At 38.3% G+C, this 16,081-nt stretch overlaps 1 protein-coding gene across 5 annotated transcripts in view; it reads right to left on the reverse strand.

The window, feature by feature from the left end:
- Positions 1–16,081, reverse strand: part of VPS13C (vacuolar protein sorting 13 homolog C) — a 201,835-nt gene that overhangs the window by 109,020 nt on the left and 76,734 nt on the right. For all 5 annotated transcript variants that reach the window (XR_007910408.2, XM_051822342.2, XM_051822343.2 and 2 more), the window contains 8 exons: positions 11,373–11,526; positions 8,933–9,012; positions 7,039–7,098; positions 4,062–4,221; positions 2,803–2,919; positions 2,116–2,219; positions 1,749–1,916; positions 337–641 (listed from right to left, as the gene is read on the reverse strand). Coding sequence is in view for 4 of the 5 variants with exons in the window: in XM_051822342.2 (XP_051678302.2) it covers positions 337–641; positions 1,749–1,916; positions 2,116–2,219; positions 2,803–2,919; positions 4,062–4,221; positions 7,039–7,098; positions 8,933–9,012; positions 11,373–11,526 (1,148 nt within the window). In the remaining variant the exon portion in view is untranslated. The remainder of the gene's footprint in view (positions 1–336; positions 642–1,748; positions 1,917–2,115; positions 2,220–2,802; positions 2,920–4,061; positions 4,222–7,038; positions 7,099–8,932; positions 9,013–11,372; positions 11,527–16,081) is intronic.

Consider the following 16,081-nt stretch of genomic DNA (forward strand, 5'->3'; position numbering starts at 1 on the left):
CACTGTGGCCACTTGGGGAGTGAATCACAGATGGAAGATCTTCCTCTCTGTCTCTCCATCTCTCTGTCTATAACTCTGCTTCTGAAATGAGTAAATCTTTACATAATATTAATATGGTTATACACAAATTAAAAGCAAATGTGAATAATCTAGATGAAAGTATGCACTGATGGTACTATTTCTGCAACTTTTCTGTAGGTATAAAATTTTCCAAATAAAGCTATTTTTTAAACAATTTTTAAAAATTATATGTTATACAAGTATTTTGGGTATGAATTTCAAAAGAAATTCATGAGAAATCTTAATATGAAACCCATAATTACTGAAAAAGCATACCTAGAAAGCTTAAGTTTTGTTAGCTGCACATCCATTTGATCAATTACTGGAGGATTCAAGGAGTCTTCACCAGAAACTAAACTGAACTTATTTTGAACCCGGATTAATCCAAGATCTACCACAACTGCATCAGTGGACATGGAAGACTGTGGGATGACTATCACTGGTGCTTTCAAGTCAATATTGATCAGAACACGAAAACTCCTCTGGGCAAGATCTTTCACACTTGTGGCAGCCTTTTCGGCCGCCTGGGCTGTGGCAGCACTCAGAGCCTCTTTGGCGGTCTGGAAATTGTTCAGGAAGTTCTGTGACACAAAACATCAAAGGAGAAATTCAACAGAAAACAGGCACATCAGTCATTAACAACACCTCTTTTCAAACATGCTAATTTTTTTCCAACAGGTAATTTTCAGCTGAGCCCTATTTTTCTTTTTCTTTAAAAAAAAAAATTTATTGATTTACTTGAAAGAATTACACAGTGAGAGAAGGAAAGGCAGAGAGAGAGAAAGATTTTCCATCTGCTGGTTCACTCCCCAGTTGGTCGCAACGGTCGAAACTGTGCCGATCCGAAGCCAGGAGCCAGGAGTTTCTTCCAAGCCTCCCATGTGGGTGCAAAGGCTCAAGCGCTTGGGCCATCTTCTACTGCTTTCCCAGGCCATAGCAGAGAGCTGGATCTGAAGTGGAGTATCCGGGACTCAAACCGGTGCCCATATGGGATGCTGGCACTGCAGGCAGTGGCTTTACCTGCTACGCCACAATGATGGCACACCCCTATTTTTCTAATGTTAAGAAGGTATAACTGGGGCCGGCGCTGTGGCATAGTAGGCTAAGCTTCCACTTGTGGCACTGGCATCCCATATATGCACGGGTTCATAACCTGGCTACTTCTAATCCAGCTCTCTGATATGGCCTGGGAAAGCAGCAGAAGATAGCCCAAGTGCTTGGTCCCTGCACCTGCATGGAAGACCTGGAAGAAGCTCCTAGCTCCTGGCTTCGGATAGGCCCAGCAGCTGTTGCAGCCATTTGGGGAGTGAACCAGCAGATGGACAATCTCTGTGTCTCTCCCTCTCTCTGTCAGTGCCTCTCAAATAAATAAATAAAATCTTAAAAAAAAAAAAAAGGTATGACTAACAATCCACCCATAGTTATGAGCACCCTGACCAGAGCTAATGTTATACGGCTAAGAAAAAGAAAAAAAAAAAAAACTGAACAAAATAATTTCAGTTCTTGACAAAAAATATTAAATTATTCAGATTTCGACTGTTAAAGGCATCTGTCTTGTACATTCATGCATAAATACCATATCAAAACCATGCCCACACTAACTTCTAAACATTTTTACATTTACAGTCATAATTATCAGACTTAAATATTTCTAAATTCAAAAATCAATACACAAACGGTGATTTTACCAGGAGTGACATAAGAAATTTATGCAGATAGACGATCTGAATACAGCCAACATTCAGGGATACCACACCATCCACTTTGGACATGTCACTATAGGACTCTCCCTCAGTAGCATCTGGATACAAATCCAAGTTAAAACGAAAAACTTCATTCCCCATTATGGACACAGCCTGAAAAAGAGAGATCTGAATGTATCTTATCCAAGAAGCTAAAGATAAAACACAATTTCCTTAGAAAAGAGTTTATATTTATAACCTTAAAAGAAATATTTTTCTACTAAAATATATTTTTTATTTTTAATAAAATATATTTTAAAGCAGAATCTCAGATTCACTCATCAAAAACTATGAAGTGTTCACCATCACTTACTTTTTTATGAACTGTCTTAGGATCAACATCTGTGACAATAATATTTTCCAATCTGGCAAACAGTGACTGTTTCCTTGACTGAAGAGAAAGGGAGGAATCGAGGCCTGGGGAAAAAATGGTATTATTTCAAAACTTATATATATCTACCTGATCATAGTAAGCTGGTAAAGACAGGTCTGAGGAAACAGAGGTAAGTTTCCTCTTACTATTAGTAGCTTTTGCCTAAAAGAATATACTGAGTTCAGTGGTTTTGTTCTTTATTACAAGGCTGCTTTTCATAAAGTATAAGTATAGAAAGATAAAACTATAGTGTATACATACATGTACAACTATGTATAAATATATAAAGGTGAAAAATAAATAGAAAAAATGGGTGAATAGATGCATATTTACAGAGTTTCACATGTATTCTGGATTGCCACTTATCCCAGCCCATCAGCAGCATTCCTACACTGACATAAGTACCCTTCTCCCTCACAGACAACTCTTGCAATAGCAGTGTCTGTGTGGGTTCAACTGCATGATCAGACTATCACCTACATCCGCATCTCAGAGAAGAGCGCATGCAGTCCCAGGGTGTCCTTCTAGCTTTCAGAGCCAAGAGCCCTCCATTTATATATTCCTTAGTGCTGCAGAAAAGCAAAGCCTGTCTTTTGACCAATTTTTAGTAGTGTCAGAACTTTTTACCTTGAATCTTGATTTCAGCAATGCTATTCTTTTCATCACAAACAATGACACAGAAAGCGTTCAACTTGGCAAACAGCCTGAAGCCAATCAAGTCAGTGTCTTTAGAGGACACAATCACTAAAAATAAAACAAAGCATTCTATCACAGAGAAATCTAGAAAATCTAAACTCTACTACTAAAGGTTTCTTCCCTTTATTAAGTGAATCCTAATTCTATTAAATCATCATAAAATTCTCAAACTCTGAAAGATACCAAATACCTTTTCCTCTCTATACATTTTCTTTTTTTGTTTTGTTTTGTTTTGTTTGTATTTTCTTTTTTCTTTTTCATTTTTTTCTTTTTTCTTTTCTGTTACTCTCTATACATTTTCACATTTTTAATAGTGAGGTTCTAATTTGAAAGCAAGAAAAAAAACACTATAAATAAAGAAGGTAAGATAAGAACACTGAAGCTCAGGTAAGTGAATAAAGAGCCCAAGGTCACACAGCTTAAGGAGCAAGGCCAGGATCTGAAATGACTTCTTTCTGACCCAAAATCTAGGTTCCTGGCCAAAGAGGTGCTATCCCAACCCTCTGCCTTCATGCCCTGGGTCTTGATTTCTTGTATAAAATAAGAAGAGGGGCCAGTATGGTGGCGTAGCCAGTAAAGCCACCGCCTGCAGTGCCGGCATCACATATGGGCGCCAGTTCAAGTCTTGGCTGTTCCACTTCCAATCCAGCTCTCTGCTACTGCCTGGGAAAACAGTGGAAGATGGCACAAATTCTTGGGCCTCTGAACCCGCACGGGAGACCCAGAGAAGGCTCCTGGCTTCAGATTGGCACAGCTCTGGCCAATTGGGGAGTGAACCAGTGGATGGAAGATCTCTCTCTCTCTCTCTCTGCCTCTCCTACACTCTATGTATAACTCTGACTTTCAAACAAATAAATAATCTTAAAAAATAAGTAAGTAAGTAAGAGGGAGGATCAAGCTCTCTGTGGAACCCTTCAGGACCACTGAGATGAGAGTCTTCTTCCCCTGTCACCTACCTATCATCCTCCATCACCAACAAAACAAGAAGAAAAATAAACATTTTTAAAAACAACAGCATCAATTACAAATCTGCCTTACATATCAGGCTTCCTTACGCAATTTAACTTGAAGAAAAGGGAGGAAGGGAGAGGGTACCATTTAAGTGACTGAATCTTACAATCTCTAAGATTCCTAGTTTAGATCTAAAATGCTGAAACCCTTACAAACCAACAACAAAGCACTTTTCACACCTTTCTGCAGAGTTGAACTTGTTTGTTTCCCAGTCGGAATCTGTACCTCCTTGGCAACATCTGTGTTTTGATCATCTGATGGAATAATGGCTGTCAGGTAATTAATTGAAGAGAGAAGAGCTTGTGTTTGCAGCAGCAAATTTAAAGATGAAAAGGTCACCTAAGCATGTTTTAGAAAGAAAATTAGTCTTCCTTGGTGAATCAGAACCTGTAATATTTATGATAAAACCAAAAGGTTCCCAGTTTGGTTGGCATCACTGCTTTCTACCACTTGGAAGGAAGAGGAGGAAGAAAGTGCCACAACCCTTCAATAGGGAATATGCAGAGAGTGAATCACAAAGACACACTTCAGCAACACAGCAGAGTATCACAGGACCTTGATCACTCCATTTACAAGCATAATGATCACGGAGCACATGAACATACTTCAGAAAGTTCTTGCAAAATGAATTAAAATATAAGTTTCCTTCAGTGCAAAGTTTGAAGTCTTTGCATAGTTTTTTCACGACATGCATCTTCCACAAACTTTTTGAACACCTATCATATGATCTCAAAAACAAGATCTCAAAAATTTTCTGCACCAAAATAAACTTCTCTTCCAATTTCATTTTCCAAGACCTTTTTTAGGTTCTCTTGCATACTCTGCTTCTCAGTCATTTCATTATTTTACATACATATGGCTTCCTTGATCTTTAGTAAAATGTTTACTATGACTATCTAAGACACGTAAGTCAGAACTGAAGTTCCAGGGGCCAGCACTGTGGTATAGTGGGTAAATATGCCAACTGAGATGCCAGCATCCCATATGGGCAACGATTCAAGTCCTGGCTACTCCACTTCCGATATAGCTTCCTGCTATAGGCATCAAAGCAGCAGAGGATGGCTCAAGTACTTGGGCCCCTGCACCCTCATGGGAGACCTGGAAGAAGCTCCTGGGTCCTGGCTTCAGTCTGGCCCAGCCCTGGCCATTGAGGACACATGGGGAGTGAATCAGTGATAGAAGATCTCTCTCTCTCTCTCTCTCTCTGTAGCTCTGCCTTTCAAATAAATAAAATAAATATTTTTTAAAAAATGAAGTTCCAGAGCCATGATGTCTAGAAATGATTTGGCATTCGTGAATTTAAAATATAAAAAGCACAATTATGAGAGAGTTATCATTTACAAAATGATCTTCTAAAAACAAACACAGAATGTGCCAGTAAAACTTAGAGGAAGAAAGTACTATTTTTTTACAAAAAAAAAAAAAAAAAAAAAGACTAAAAAGCTAAGATAGCAACACAAATTGCTTTCAAGAATGTGTTTTTTTTAAACACTCAACATCACTAATCATCAGGGAAACACAAATCAAAACCCAACAAGGTATCATCTGACCCCAGTAAGAATGACTATTATCAAAAGAAAATCAAAGGGGTCAGTGCTGCGGCATAGCAGGTGAAGCCACATTGCCTGCAGTGCTGGCATCCCATATGGGCTCCAGTTCGAGACCCCGCTGCTCCACTTTCAATCCAACTCTCTTGGGAAAGCAGCAGAAGATGGCTCAAGTGCTTGGGCCCCTGTATCCACATGACCCCGAAGAAGCTCCTCACTCCTGGCTTCGGACCAGCCCAGCTCTGGCCATTGCAACCATTTAGGGAGTGAAACCAGTGGATGGAAGACTTTTCTCACTTTCTCTCTCTGCCTCTGTTTCTCTGTAACTCTGCCTTTCAAATAAATAAATAAATAAATCTTTTTTTAAAAAAAAAAAATGAACAAAAAGCAAATACTGCCAAGAATTTGGGAAAAAAACAAAACTTTCATACATTGTTGGTAGGAATGCAAAGTAGTACAGCCATTTTGGGAAGAACTATGGAAGCTCCTCAAAATATTAGAAATAGAACTGCCATATGACCCAGAAATCTCACTACTGGGTACGGATCCAAAGGAAAAGAAAGGAAAACGGTACACTGAAGACATACCTACGTACAAATGTTTATCACAGTACTATTCACAGTAGTCAAGATAAGCAAAAAACCTAGGTATCCATCGACAGCAGAACAGATGGATAAAGAAAATATAGCATATATACACAATGGGATATTAATCAGCCATAAGAAAGAATGCAATTCTATCATTTGCAGCAATATGGAACTGGAACTGGAAAATATGGATGGAACTGGAAAACATTATGTTAAATTAAATAAGTTGCATATAGAAAGACAAATACTGCATGTTCTCACTTATATATGGAAGCAAAAAGTCAACCAACAGAAGAACTGAGTAGTAGTTACTAGAACCTGAGAAGGGTGTCAGGGAGAAGGGGTAAGAGGGAGGATGACTAACTGGTACGGGAGTGTGGCTGGACCAGAGTAACCCCTAATAATGTCATAGAACAAAGCAGGTAACTATGCTCAAAAACACTGATGACTTCACAATATCTAGTAGAGAAAATTTTTAATGCTCCCACCACAAAGAAATAACATCTGAGGTAATAATGGATATGCCAGTTAGTCTGATGCAGCCATTACATATCACATGCAGACACTGAAATGTTACATTGTGCCCCATAAATATGTGCTGTTACTATGTGACAATTAAAAATCTTTAAAATGGGCTGCTAATAGAAAATTAAAAGAAAAAATATCTGTTATAGAAAATAATTTTTCATTTTTCTCAAAATACTAAATGTACATAAAAATCTGTAACAAGGAAACTTCACAATAGTACAATATTCTCCCACCCCTCAAAAATGTCACCTAAAGCTCATCTCTCCCATTTTATTTTTAATGCAACCCACAAGTACCCTTTGACTCTTCTTGCTCTGTGCTACTACCAAAGCAGCATGGCTTCAAAGTACTCAGCATTGCTCCTGGTTATTTTACATAATTTTTTTAACTCCTGCATTAAATGATGATATCTGCTTTATTTAGAACTCTGTTAGATCTTTGTAAATCAACGTTCCTTTGCCTATAGCATTCCCTTATTTAATATAATTTCTTACCTTAAATGTTTGTTCTGCTTTTTCAAAAGTAGTTTGAAAACTAGGTCCATTCTTATCAGCCTGAAAAAAGAAACAAAAGTTCTAAAGAGGGAATCATTTCAATCACATATCTGTGATCTCTGCTTAATTTATTCATATTTGAGTATAATGTATTTTTATATACATCCCATATTTAAATTATGTTCACTGGTTTAATGTCACATTTAAATAACTTATTTATTACAAGAGTCCCAAGGCATTCTCTTCAAATATGAGAGAATATTCACTTATGAGAAACGAATTTAGGCATCAGAAGGGTAAACTCAGAAGCTTAGGAGCTATAATCCAGTTAATCCATCACCCAACACTGCAATGTTGTCTATGTTGTCTGGCACATCTATTTTTTGCTATCTTCAATGAAAAAAACCTCATTTTCTTATAAACTCAAAGAATCTGGATCTAAAGAGATCTCTTTAAAGAGATCAAAAATTGACTTCCCATGGAGAAGGTGCTGTGATGTAGCAGCTTAAGTCAAAGTCTGGGATGTGCCCATCTCTAGTTAGAGTGTGACTCCACCTCTAACCCCACTTCCTGCTAATGCATCCTGGGACTCAGCAGCTGGCTCAAGTGCTTGGGCCCTGCCACCCAACTGGGAACCTCAGATGGAATTCCAGGGTCCTGGCTTTGCCCTTCCCCAGCTCTGGCTCTCTGGGAATTTGGGGAGTGAAACAGATTTTAAAAACCTCTCTCTCTCTCTCTCTCTCTCTCTCTGCTTTTCAAAAATAATGAAAATCAACATTTTCAAAACTCTCTCTCTCATCATAACTACACATAGTTCTAGTTCTGTACTTCGGGAACACAGTAAATGCTAACTACAAAGATGCACCCCTGTGAGAAATTTCTGACCTGAATAATTCCCATACCACTCTGACCCCATATGGTTTTGTGCCTTTCTGCAGTCAAAAATCAATCACATCTCTTTTAATTAATTAATTAATTTGAAAGGCAGAGTGGAGAGAGAGAGAGAGAGAGAGCAAGAGAGAGCTAGACAGACCCAAAGAGAGAGAGATTTTCTGCCTATTGGTTCACTTCCCAAATGGCCACACCAAGGCCAGGATTGGATCTAGGAACTCTATCCAGTTCTCCATGTCAATGGCAAAGGCCCAAATACTTGAGCCATCTTTGGCTGCTTTCCCAGAAGCATTAACAGGGAGACAGACTAGAAGTGGAGCAGCTGGGACAGGAATTGGCACTCATATGAGATGCCACCACTGCTGGTTGCAGCTTAACCACTGCACCACAATGCCAGCCCCTCACATTATACTGAATTTCTGTTTTCTTGTCTATCTCCCTACTGAATTTCCTTGAGAACAAGGAATATTTTTTCATCTCTGTATCCCAAGTACCTATCACTATAGGCATGTTTGGTCAATGATTAAACAACTGATCTTGAATGAAGTTAAACAGTATCAGCTCCCTCAGCATTTCTCATGTATTTTTGAGTTCCTTCTCATTCCCAGCAGTTCTCTTATGAATCTGATCCAATTTGGCCTTTCCAGTTTGATGCAGGATACTCAAAACACATCACCTATATATGTAAGTGTGTATATATATAAATGTATAGACAGAGAGACAGAGAGACAGACAGACAGACATGTGAATATGCCTAAGAAGATAGAAGCAGCTCCTACTTCATCCCAGGTTTCAATTTCTGGGGACAAGAGCTTAGTGGCTTTTTAACAGAACTGTATTCAGGTGAAAAAGAAAGGAGGTGTACAAATGGACAAAGAAATACTAGATATCCTGACAGTTAAAAACTGTGACACATATCTAGAAACTGTAGTAATATAGTGCTAACTTCTATTTTCCAGGAGTATAGTTCAAAGATTATAATAAATATAACTATTGTCCTTACCTTAATATATTCTACTTTTAAAAGATCTAGTCCAGGCTTATCAGAAGAGCTTATCAAGTGAAGAGGCTTCTTTTTGGATCCTAGATTAAAGAAAAACAGGAAAAAAGTGTATTTCAAATAAATTATTCTTAAACTTTTGGAATTTTCAAGGTACTTTTATATTTTTAAATAATTACTAATTAAGCTCTGATAGAATATCTGTACATATTTTCATGGCTAGTAAATACTATGGCCAACATTGCTGAAGGCATAAACCATTCTAAACCTCTGCCCAAAGCACCCAACTTTCAAAAATGTGCATATTTGTATTCATATGATTTCATATCTATATTCAAAAATAATCAAAAATTTTATAAGTACTTGTAAAGCCATCTGTGCATTTGTAGGAGAGTTTGAAAGACTAAAGGTCTAACAATCAGGAAGTATGAATTCTAATTAATCTCCACCCTTACCAAAAGCTAATTAACTTAAATTTTTAACAAGGAAGTGAGATTAGGAAAATCTCTAATATCCTGTTGAATTCCAAAATTCCAGTTTATTTTATTTACATTAAAGAATTTAAATAAATTTCCTTTATTTTGACAGAGTGGCATCTTACACAGAAACAAAAGTTCATTTTTAAGGGAGAAAAATTGTTAAGCTTCTTTTTAACTGAAAAACAGCAGACACCACCAAATGCCCTCTATGAAGGTTTGTGGATGTACCAAGAAATCTCTAAGAGCCAAGGAGGAAGAAGTTACTTCTTCATCATTTCATCCTTATCATTTGCAAGTCTGTAACTCTGGCATCTGAAATACCTCAAAATTTTCCCTTGACCTGCAAGGGCATAACCTTCCCTAAATGAAAAAAATAGTCTAGAAAGTTGATTATTTATATTTTTCCTCAACACAGTAACATGAACTCTACTTTAACACAGCACCTACAGAAAATTACTAACATATAAAATATTGTTTTTCTTCTAAACTATGGTATTTTTAATTTCAATTATGAAAAAATACAAAACATAGGTTTTCATATTTGACTAAAAGCACTAAAAATATTAGGAATTTTAACCAGTATAGATTCATCAATCTCTTCAAGTCTCAAGTATCTGAGGCACACAAGATAGACACTGATATGAATAAACTACAAAAACTTTTAAGAGTTAATTTTACATTTTTCCATTTTTATGTTTATAACCTGGTGCTTCTTGTTATATACAAACACTATTTAATAGAAAGAACAAGGCCTTTAACGTCAGAAGTCCAGAGAGAGAATCTTGGTTTGGCCATTCACAAGATTCACAATACTGAGTAAGCCACTTAATGTCTTTATTTCATTGTTCTTTTATAGGTTAGAAATAGCACTACCTACATCAAAGCAATTTATATGGAATGTATGAAGCAACAGAGCATACTAGTTGAGTGTAAAGAAACCTAGCGTTATACTTCAAGGGTTTTCAAATAGCTTACTAGTTGTGCAACCATGGGTACATCATAACAATCCATATCTTTGTTTATGTATATGTAAACTAGAGACAATAATACTGCCTACTTCATAGTATTGTTGTAAAGAGTAAATGAGGGGCTGGCATTGTGACAGGGGATTAAGCTGCTGGGTGTAATACTGGCATCTCATATGGGCCCCGTTTCATGACCCAGCTGTTCCACTTCTGATCCAGCTCCCTGCCAATGACCTGGGAACAGCAGTGAAAGATGTTCCAAGTGTTTAGGCACCTGTTGTCAGGTGAAAGAGACCTGGATGGAGTTTCCAGTTCCTGGTTTCAGCCTGACTCAAGCCATTTAGAGAGTGAACCAGAAGATGGACTATTTGTGTCACTCTCTCTAACTCTGCCATTCAAATAAATAAGTGAATCCTTAAAAAAAAATGCTTCAGGCCAGCTCCGTGGCTCACTTGGCTAACCCTCCGCCTTTGGCACCAGCATCCCATATGGGCACCGGATCTAGTCCCGGCTGCTCCTCTTCCAGTCCAGCTCTCTGCTGTGGCCCCGGAGGGCAGTGGAGAATGGCTCAAGTGCTTGGGTCCCTGCACCTGCAGGAAGACCGGGAGGAAGTACCTGGCTCCTGGCTGCGGATCAGCGAAGTGCCAGCCATAGGCCGTAGCGGCCATTAGGGGAGTGAACAAACGGAAGGAAGACCTTTGGCTCTGTCTCTCTCTCTGTTCTCTCTCTCTCTCACTGTCTAACTCTGCCTGGCCAAAAAAAAAAAAAAAAAAAAAAAAAAGCTTCATCCACAAGACAAAAAATAAGACATCAACCTTGCTTCATGAATCAAGTATAAACCATTTAAAAATTAACAAAATAAAAATTAAGCAAGTTATCTGAAAAGTGCTTCAACAGTGTCAGCTATCACTTATTACAAACATGACTGTGAGAGTGCCACTTTAACTCCAGAGTGCCACTTTAACTACTAGTTACTTTTGTATTTTTCACAGCAATTACCTTGAATTTCATGATAATCCAAGCTAATTTTCTTTAAATAAGATACTGCAGTTAAGTCGAAGGTTCTCACTGTAGCCTCTGTTCCTAACTGAGTAACATTAAATACTAGAATGGTATCTTCTTCTTTCTGTTGTTTAGTAAATTCCAAAATGACCTAAAAGAGTAAGCACAGCCAATGAAAAGTTGGTAGGAAGTCTGCACCACATTGAAAATGACAGAAACAGAATCTTTGTCCATACACATCACCAGGCAAATCTGATTAGAAATTATCACCTCAAATTCTGCCATTGAGAATATAACACATTGATAAGACAGTTGAAATTTATCATCCATTATTGATTTACTTTAATTTACTAAATTCTTTAATTTACTAAATTCTTTAATTTACTAAAGTAAATTCTTTAATTTACTAAAAAGAAATGTAGGAGTTCTTCCTTAATATGATTTTCTTAAACCTATATCCAAAACAAAAATCCTGACCTGTAATGATAGAATCATTCCCATCAAAGTGAAAAGACAAGAATATTTACTGTCATACCACCATTTATATTAATTCTAGAAATGATGAACAATATATTTAGCCAATAAAAAATAAAACACATATGTAGCAATGTTTAGAAGAGGTAAATTCTTCAATATTCCTATTAAAAGATGTAGGCTTAGGGTGGACGGCGTGGTGCAGCAGGTGAAGCCACCTCTTGTCAGAGTGCCTGCAACTTCCTGCCAATGTTCCTGGAAAGTAGCAGATGATGGCTAAAGTATTTTCGTCCCTGCCACCCATACAGAAGACCCAAAAGGAGGTCCCAGCTCCTGGCTTGAGCCTGACTGTTGCAGACCTCTGGGAAACAAGCCAGGGGTTGGAAGATTTCTCTGTCTTGCCCTCTCTTTCTCTGCCTTTCAAGTAAGTAACTAGATAAATAAATAACAATTTTTAAAAAGATAAAGAGGCTTTATCCCAACCCTTTGAGTCTGGGCAGCCTTGTGAATGCTTTAATCAATAATCAACCCCAGTGTCCATCATCAAATGAAGTCACGGATGACGAAAATGTGGCAGTTACACACACACAATAGAATATTACTTGGTTATTTAAAAAATTGTAATTCTATCATCTGTGGCAAAAGGGTTGAATTGTTAGATATCAAGTTGAACAAGCCAGACATAAGCAATTACTGCCATGTTTCCCCTTACATGTAATTTAAATTTTTTTTTAAAATCAAAAAAAGAAAGAAATGCCTACGTGTCAGTTTAGCTGCAAACAGTGTTTGTCAAACTCTGTTTTAAACCTTTGTCAAACAAATTAATAGGAATTACACAGCACTAGTTGTAATGGTTTTGTGACTATCTTAAAAGTTATTTTCTATAAAGTTGAACATCTTTTCATTTGATTATTGTTTATAGACCTTGCTTATTTTTCTGCTGAACTACACAGTCATTTTAATTTAATTTAATTTAATTTTTTTTTTTTTTGACAGGTGGAGTTAGAGAGAGAGAGACAGAGAGAAAGGTCTTCCTTCCGTTGGTTCACCCCCCAAATGGCCGCCATGGCCAGCGTGCTGCGCTGATGCAAAGCCAGGAGCCAGGTGCTTCCTCCTGGTCTCCCATGCGGGTGCAGGGCCCAAGGACTTGGGCCATCCTCCACTGCCTTCCCTGGTAGTAGAGCATTAAGCCTTTGAGTATAAATTTTAAAATATCTCAAAAAATAAAATATTAAGTTGAAAAAAAAGAAGAGTACAGAGGAAGTGATACAAAATGAATTCTGATCGCAGACACAACCATGAAACTCTTACTGGCAATGTTCAGAGAATGCTAACCGCCATGCAAAAAGCTCAACTATGCTAAGACTATCCTCCTGGGAAGGTGGGTGTCTAAGCAAGGGTCCCAGCTCAGCTCCTAGTCAACTATCAGCATCAAATACCAGCTTCAAGAGTACGCCACCACAGGCACTATCAGATGTCAGATGACTGCAGTCCCAGTCAACAAAGCACTCCAATCAAATGGAAGACTTCACACAAAATTATCCAGCTTGGCCCTTCCAAAATTCATAATCCACAAATTGGGAGCAAAACAGAACAGTCATTTTAAGCTACTAAGTTTTAGGTAACTTGATAAGGAGCAATAGTAGCCAGAACAACACAAATACTGAAAAAAAAATTAGTATTATTAACAGATGTTATAAACCAATGGTATCAACTGAAAAATAAGGTATTAAGCACAAAACTGATGTACACAAAAAGTTTTGCAAAAATACAATGTTTAAGATGAAAGTAATGAAACCATATAGTAATACATAAAAACCATGGGTAGATGTCTTTTCCGACAGAGAATTTTCTAAACACATACTGACCCCATAGTGTATTTTTATAAGAGATGCCTTAGCCTTAGCATAGCCATGATACTAGGCCTCAGTAGCATGTACAATAGAGGGTTGCAAAAAACTCAAAGGGGCCGGCACCACGGCTCAATAGGCTAATCCTCCGCCTTGCGGCGCCGGCACACTAGGTTCTAGTACCGGTCGGGGCACCGGATTCTGTCCCGGTTGCTCCTCTTCCAGGCCAGCTCTCTGCTGTGGCCCAGAAAGGCAGTGGAGGATGGCCCAAGTGCTTGGGCCCTGCACCCGCATGGGAGACTAGGAGAAGCACCTGGCTCCTGGCTTCAGATCAGCGCGATGCACCGGCCACAGTGCGCCAGCCGCAGCAGCCATTGGAGGGTGAACCAACGGCAAAAGGAAGACCTTTCTCTGTCTCTCTCTCTCACTGTCCACTCTGCCTGTCAAAAATAAATAAATAAATAAATAAAAATTTAAAAAAATAAACCCATAGGCGGTCAACTGCCCAATTTGCTTTGCAAACCCTCACCAATTGTTATCTTTATAAGCTTCAGCAATTCTGTAATCTGTAACCACTGCATGCCTGTTACACAGCGCTCTCCTGTCTCAGTCCCGGGAGTCCTGAAGACACCATGATGTAACTCCCCTTCTGTCCTAGCCCTGCCCAGCAACACCCACTACTGTTATTTCTCCAGCACCAGCCTTAGGCACCATGCTGGGTTTAGATCATACTTCCCAAGTTTCCCAACCAATGAGAAACTTGGGGAAGGGACCCCTGCATGCCAGGGATAAAAGGAGCTGGTCACTGCTCTCAAGTCCGGGTGCATCCCTCATGTTTCTGAGTCCAACCATTGGTGGGTAGGTAGTCTCAGGTTGGTTTATCTCCTACACATATTGTAACTAGAACATAAAGAAAAAACTGAAAAACTGCACTGCAGAAATGTTTAAAACATAGAATGGCAAAAAATAAAATCACTTTGGGAAAAATACTTCCAAAGCTCTACTATTTTTTCCTTCAATGGTTTTGATTGCTTTCTACCTCACTTCATTCATTCAACACTCAATAAAATATTTACTGGGCATTATCTACCATGAACCAGGCTATGCCAGCAACTTAGGATCCTAAAGTGACCAGTGCAGAGAGGGCCCTTGTCCTCATGAACTTTACGTTAGAAGGAGAGTTGGGAAAAGTGAATGTTGCTATCTTAACGTTGGGTGGTCAGGACCTTCCAAGACAGTATGTGAGCAAATACTGAAGGAGGTAAAAAATAAAATAAAATCAAGCAATGTAGGACAAGAGTGTTCCAGGCAAAGGAAAAGGGAACACAAAGAATGTGCTCTTCTGTGAGGTGGGCATTTAGCCTACTGGTTAAGACTGCTGCATCCCACAGTGGAGTACCTGGGTTCAGTACCACACACTGACTCCTGATTCCAGCTTCCTATTAATGTGGACTCTGGGAGGCAGCAGTAACAGCTCAAGCAACTGAGTTTCTTCCACTCACATGGAGAGCCTGGATAGCACTCCTGGCTTCAGCCAAGCCCAGCAGCAAAAAAAAAGATGCTGCAGTATCTGAGGAGTGAATCAGCAGATATGAGCCTCTGTTTCTGTCTCTCAAATACATGCAAATTAAAAAAAAAAAAAAGGATACACTTCAGTCTGTGTAAGAAAGAACAAAAGTATAAACTCTGTGAGGCAAGAACTTTCCTCATTTGATGTTTTCCAGAAACCAAAATAACATTGGTTATACTTAAGAAATAAATGAAGATTAGAATACAGTGAGCAAGGCAGGGAAGAACTGAAGATAAATCCAGCCACATGGGGTGACCCCTGTAAAGCCTTGTAGTACATGAGACGATTCAGTCTGAGCAAGATATCAAGCCAGTGGAAGGTTCTGAACAGAAGAGTGACATGATCTGACTTTTACTTTAAAAAGATCACTTCAGCCACTATATGAAGAACTGAGCACCAGAGGAAAGCAGACAGGAGTTGAGACAAGAGATGATGATGACTTGGGCAGTACAGCTGCAGTGAGGAGAAAAACAATCGTATGAATGTATTCTGAAGTTAAGAGTCAAGTTATTGGTATTTTGTATGGAAGTACGAAAGAGAGAGAAAAATCAAAGACAGTAAGGTAGAAAACATACCTTTCTTTAAAAAAAACAGTAATACTTAGATTTCTACATACAATTCAAATATGGAACTTCTGGCTTTGTATTTATAGGATAAGCTCTCACTTTAGGATATTAATCAATAAAGAACATCTCTACTTTCTATCTTTTCCATTTTATTATCAAGGAAATACATATTTATTATAGAAATTTCAGAATACATGGAAAAACTAACAGATAAAAATAAAAACCTGTAATGACATCACCTAAACA

The sequence above is a fragment of the Oryctolagus cuniculus genome, chromosome 12, assembly GCF_964237555.1.
Source record: "Oryctolagus cuniculus chromosome 12, mOryCun1.1, whole genome shotgun sequence".
Lineage (NCBI taxonomy): Eukaryota > Metazoa > Chordata > Mammalia > Lagomorpha > Leporidae > Oryctolagus > Oryctolagus cuniculus.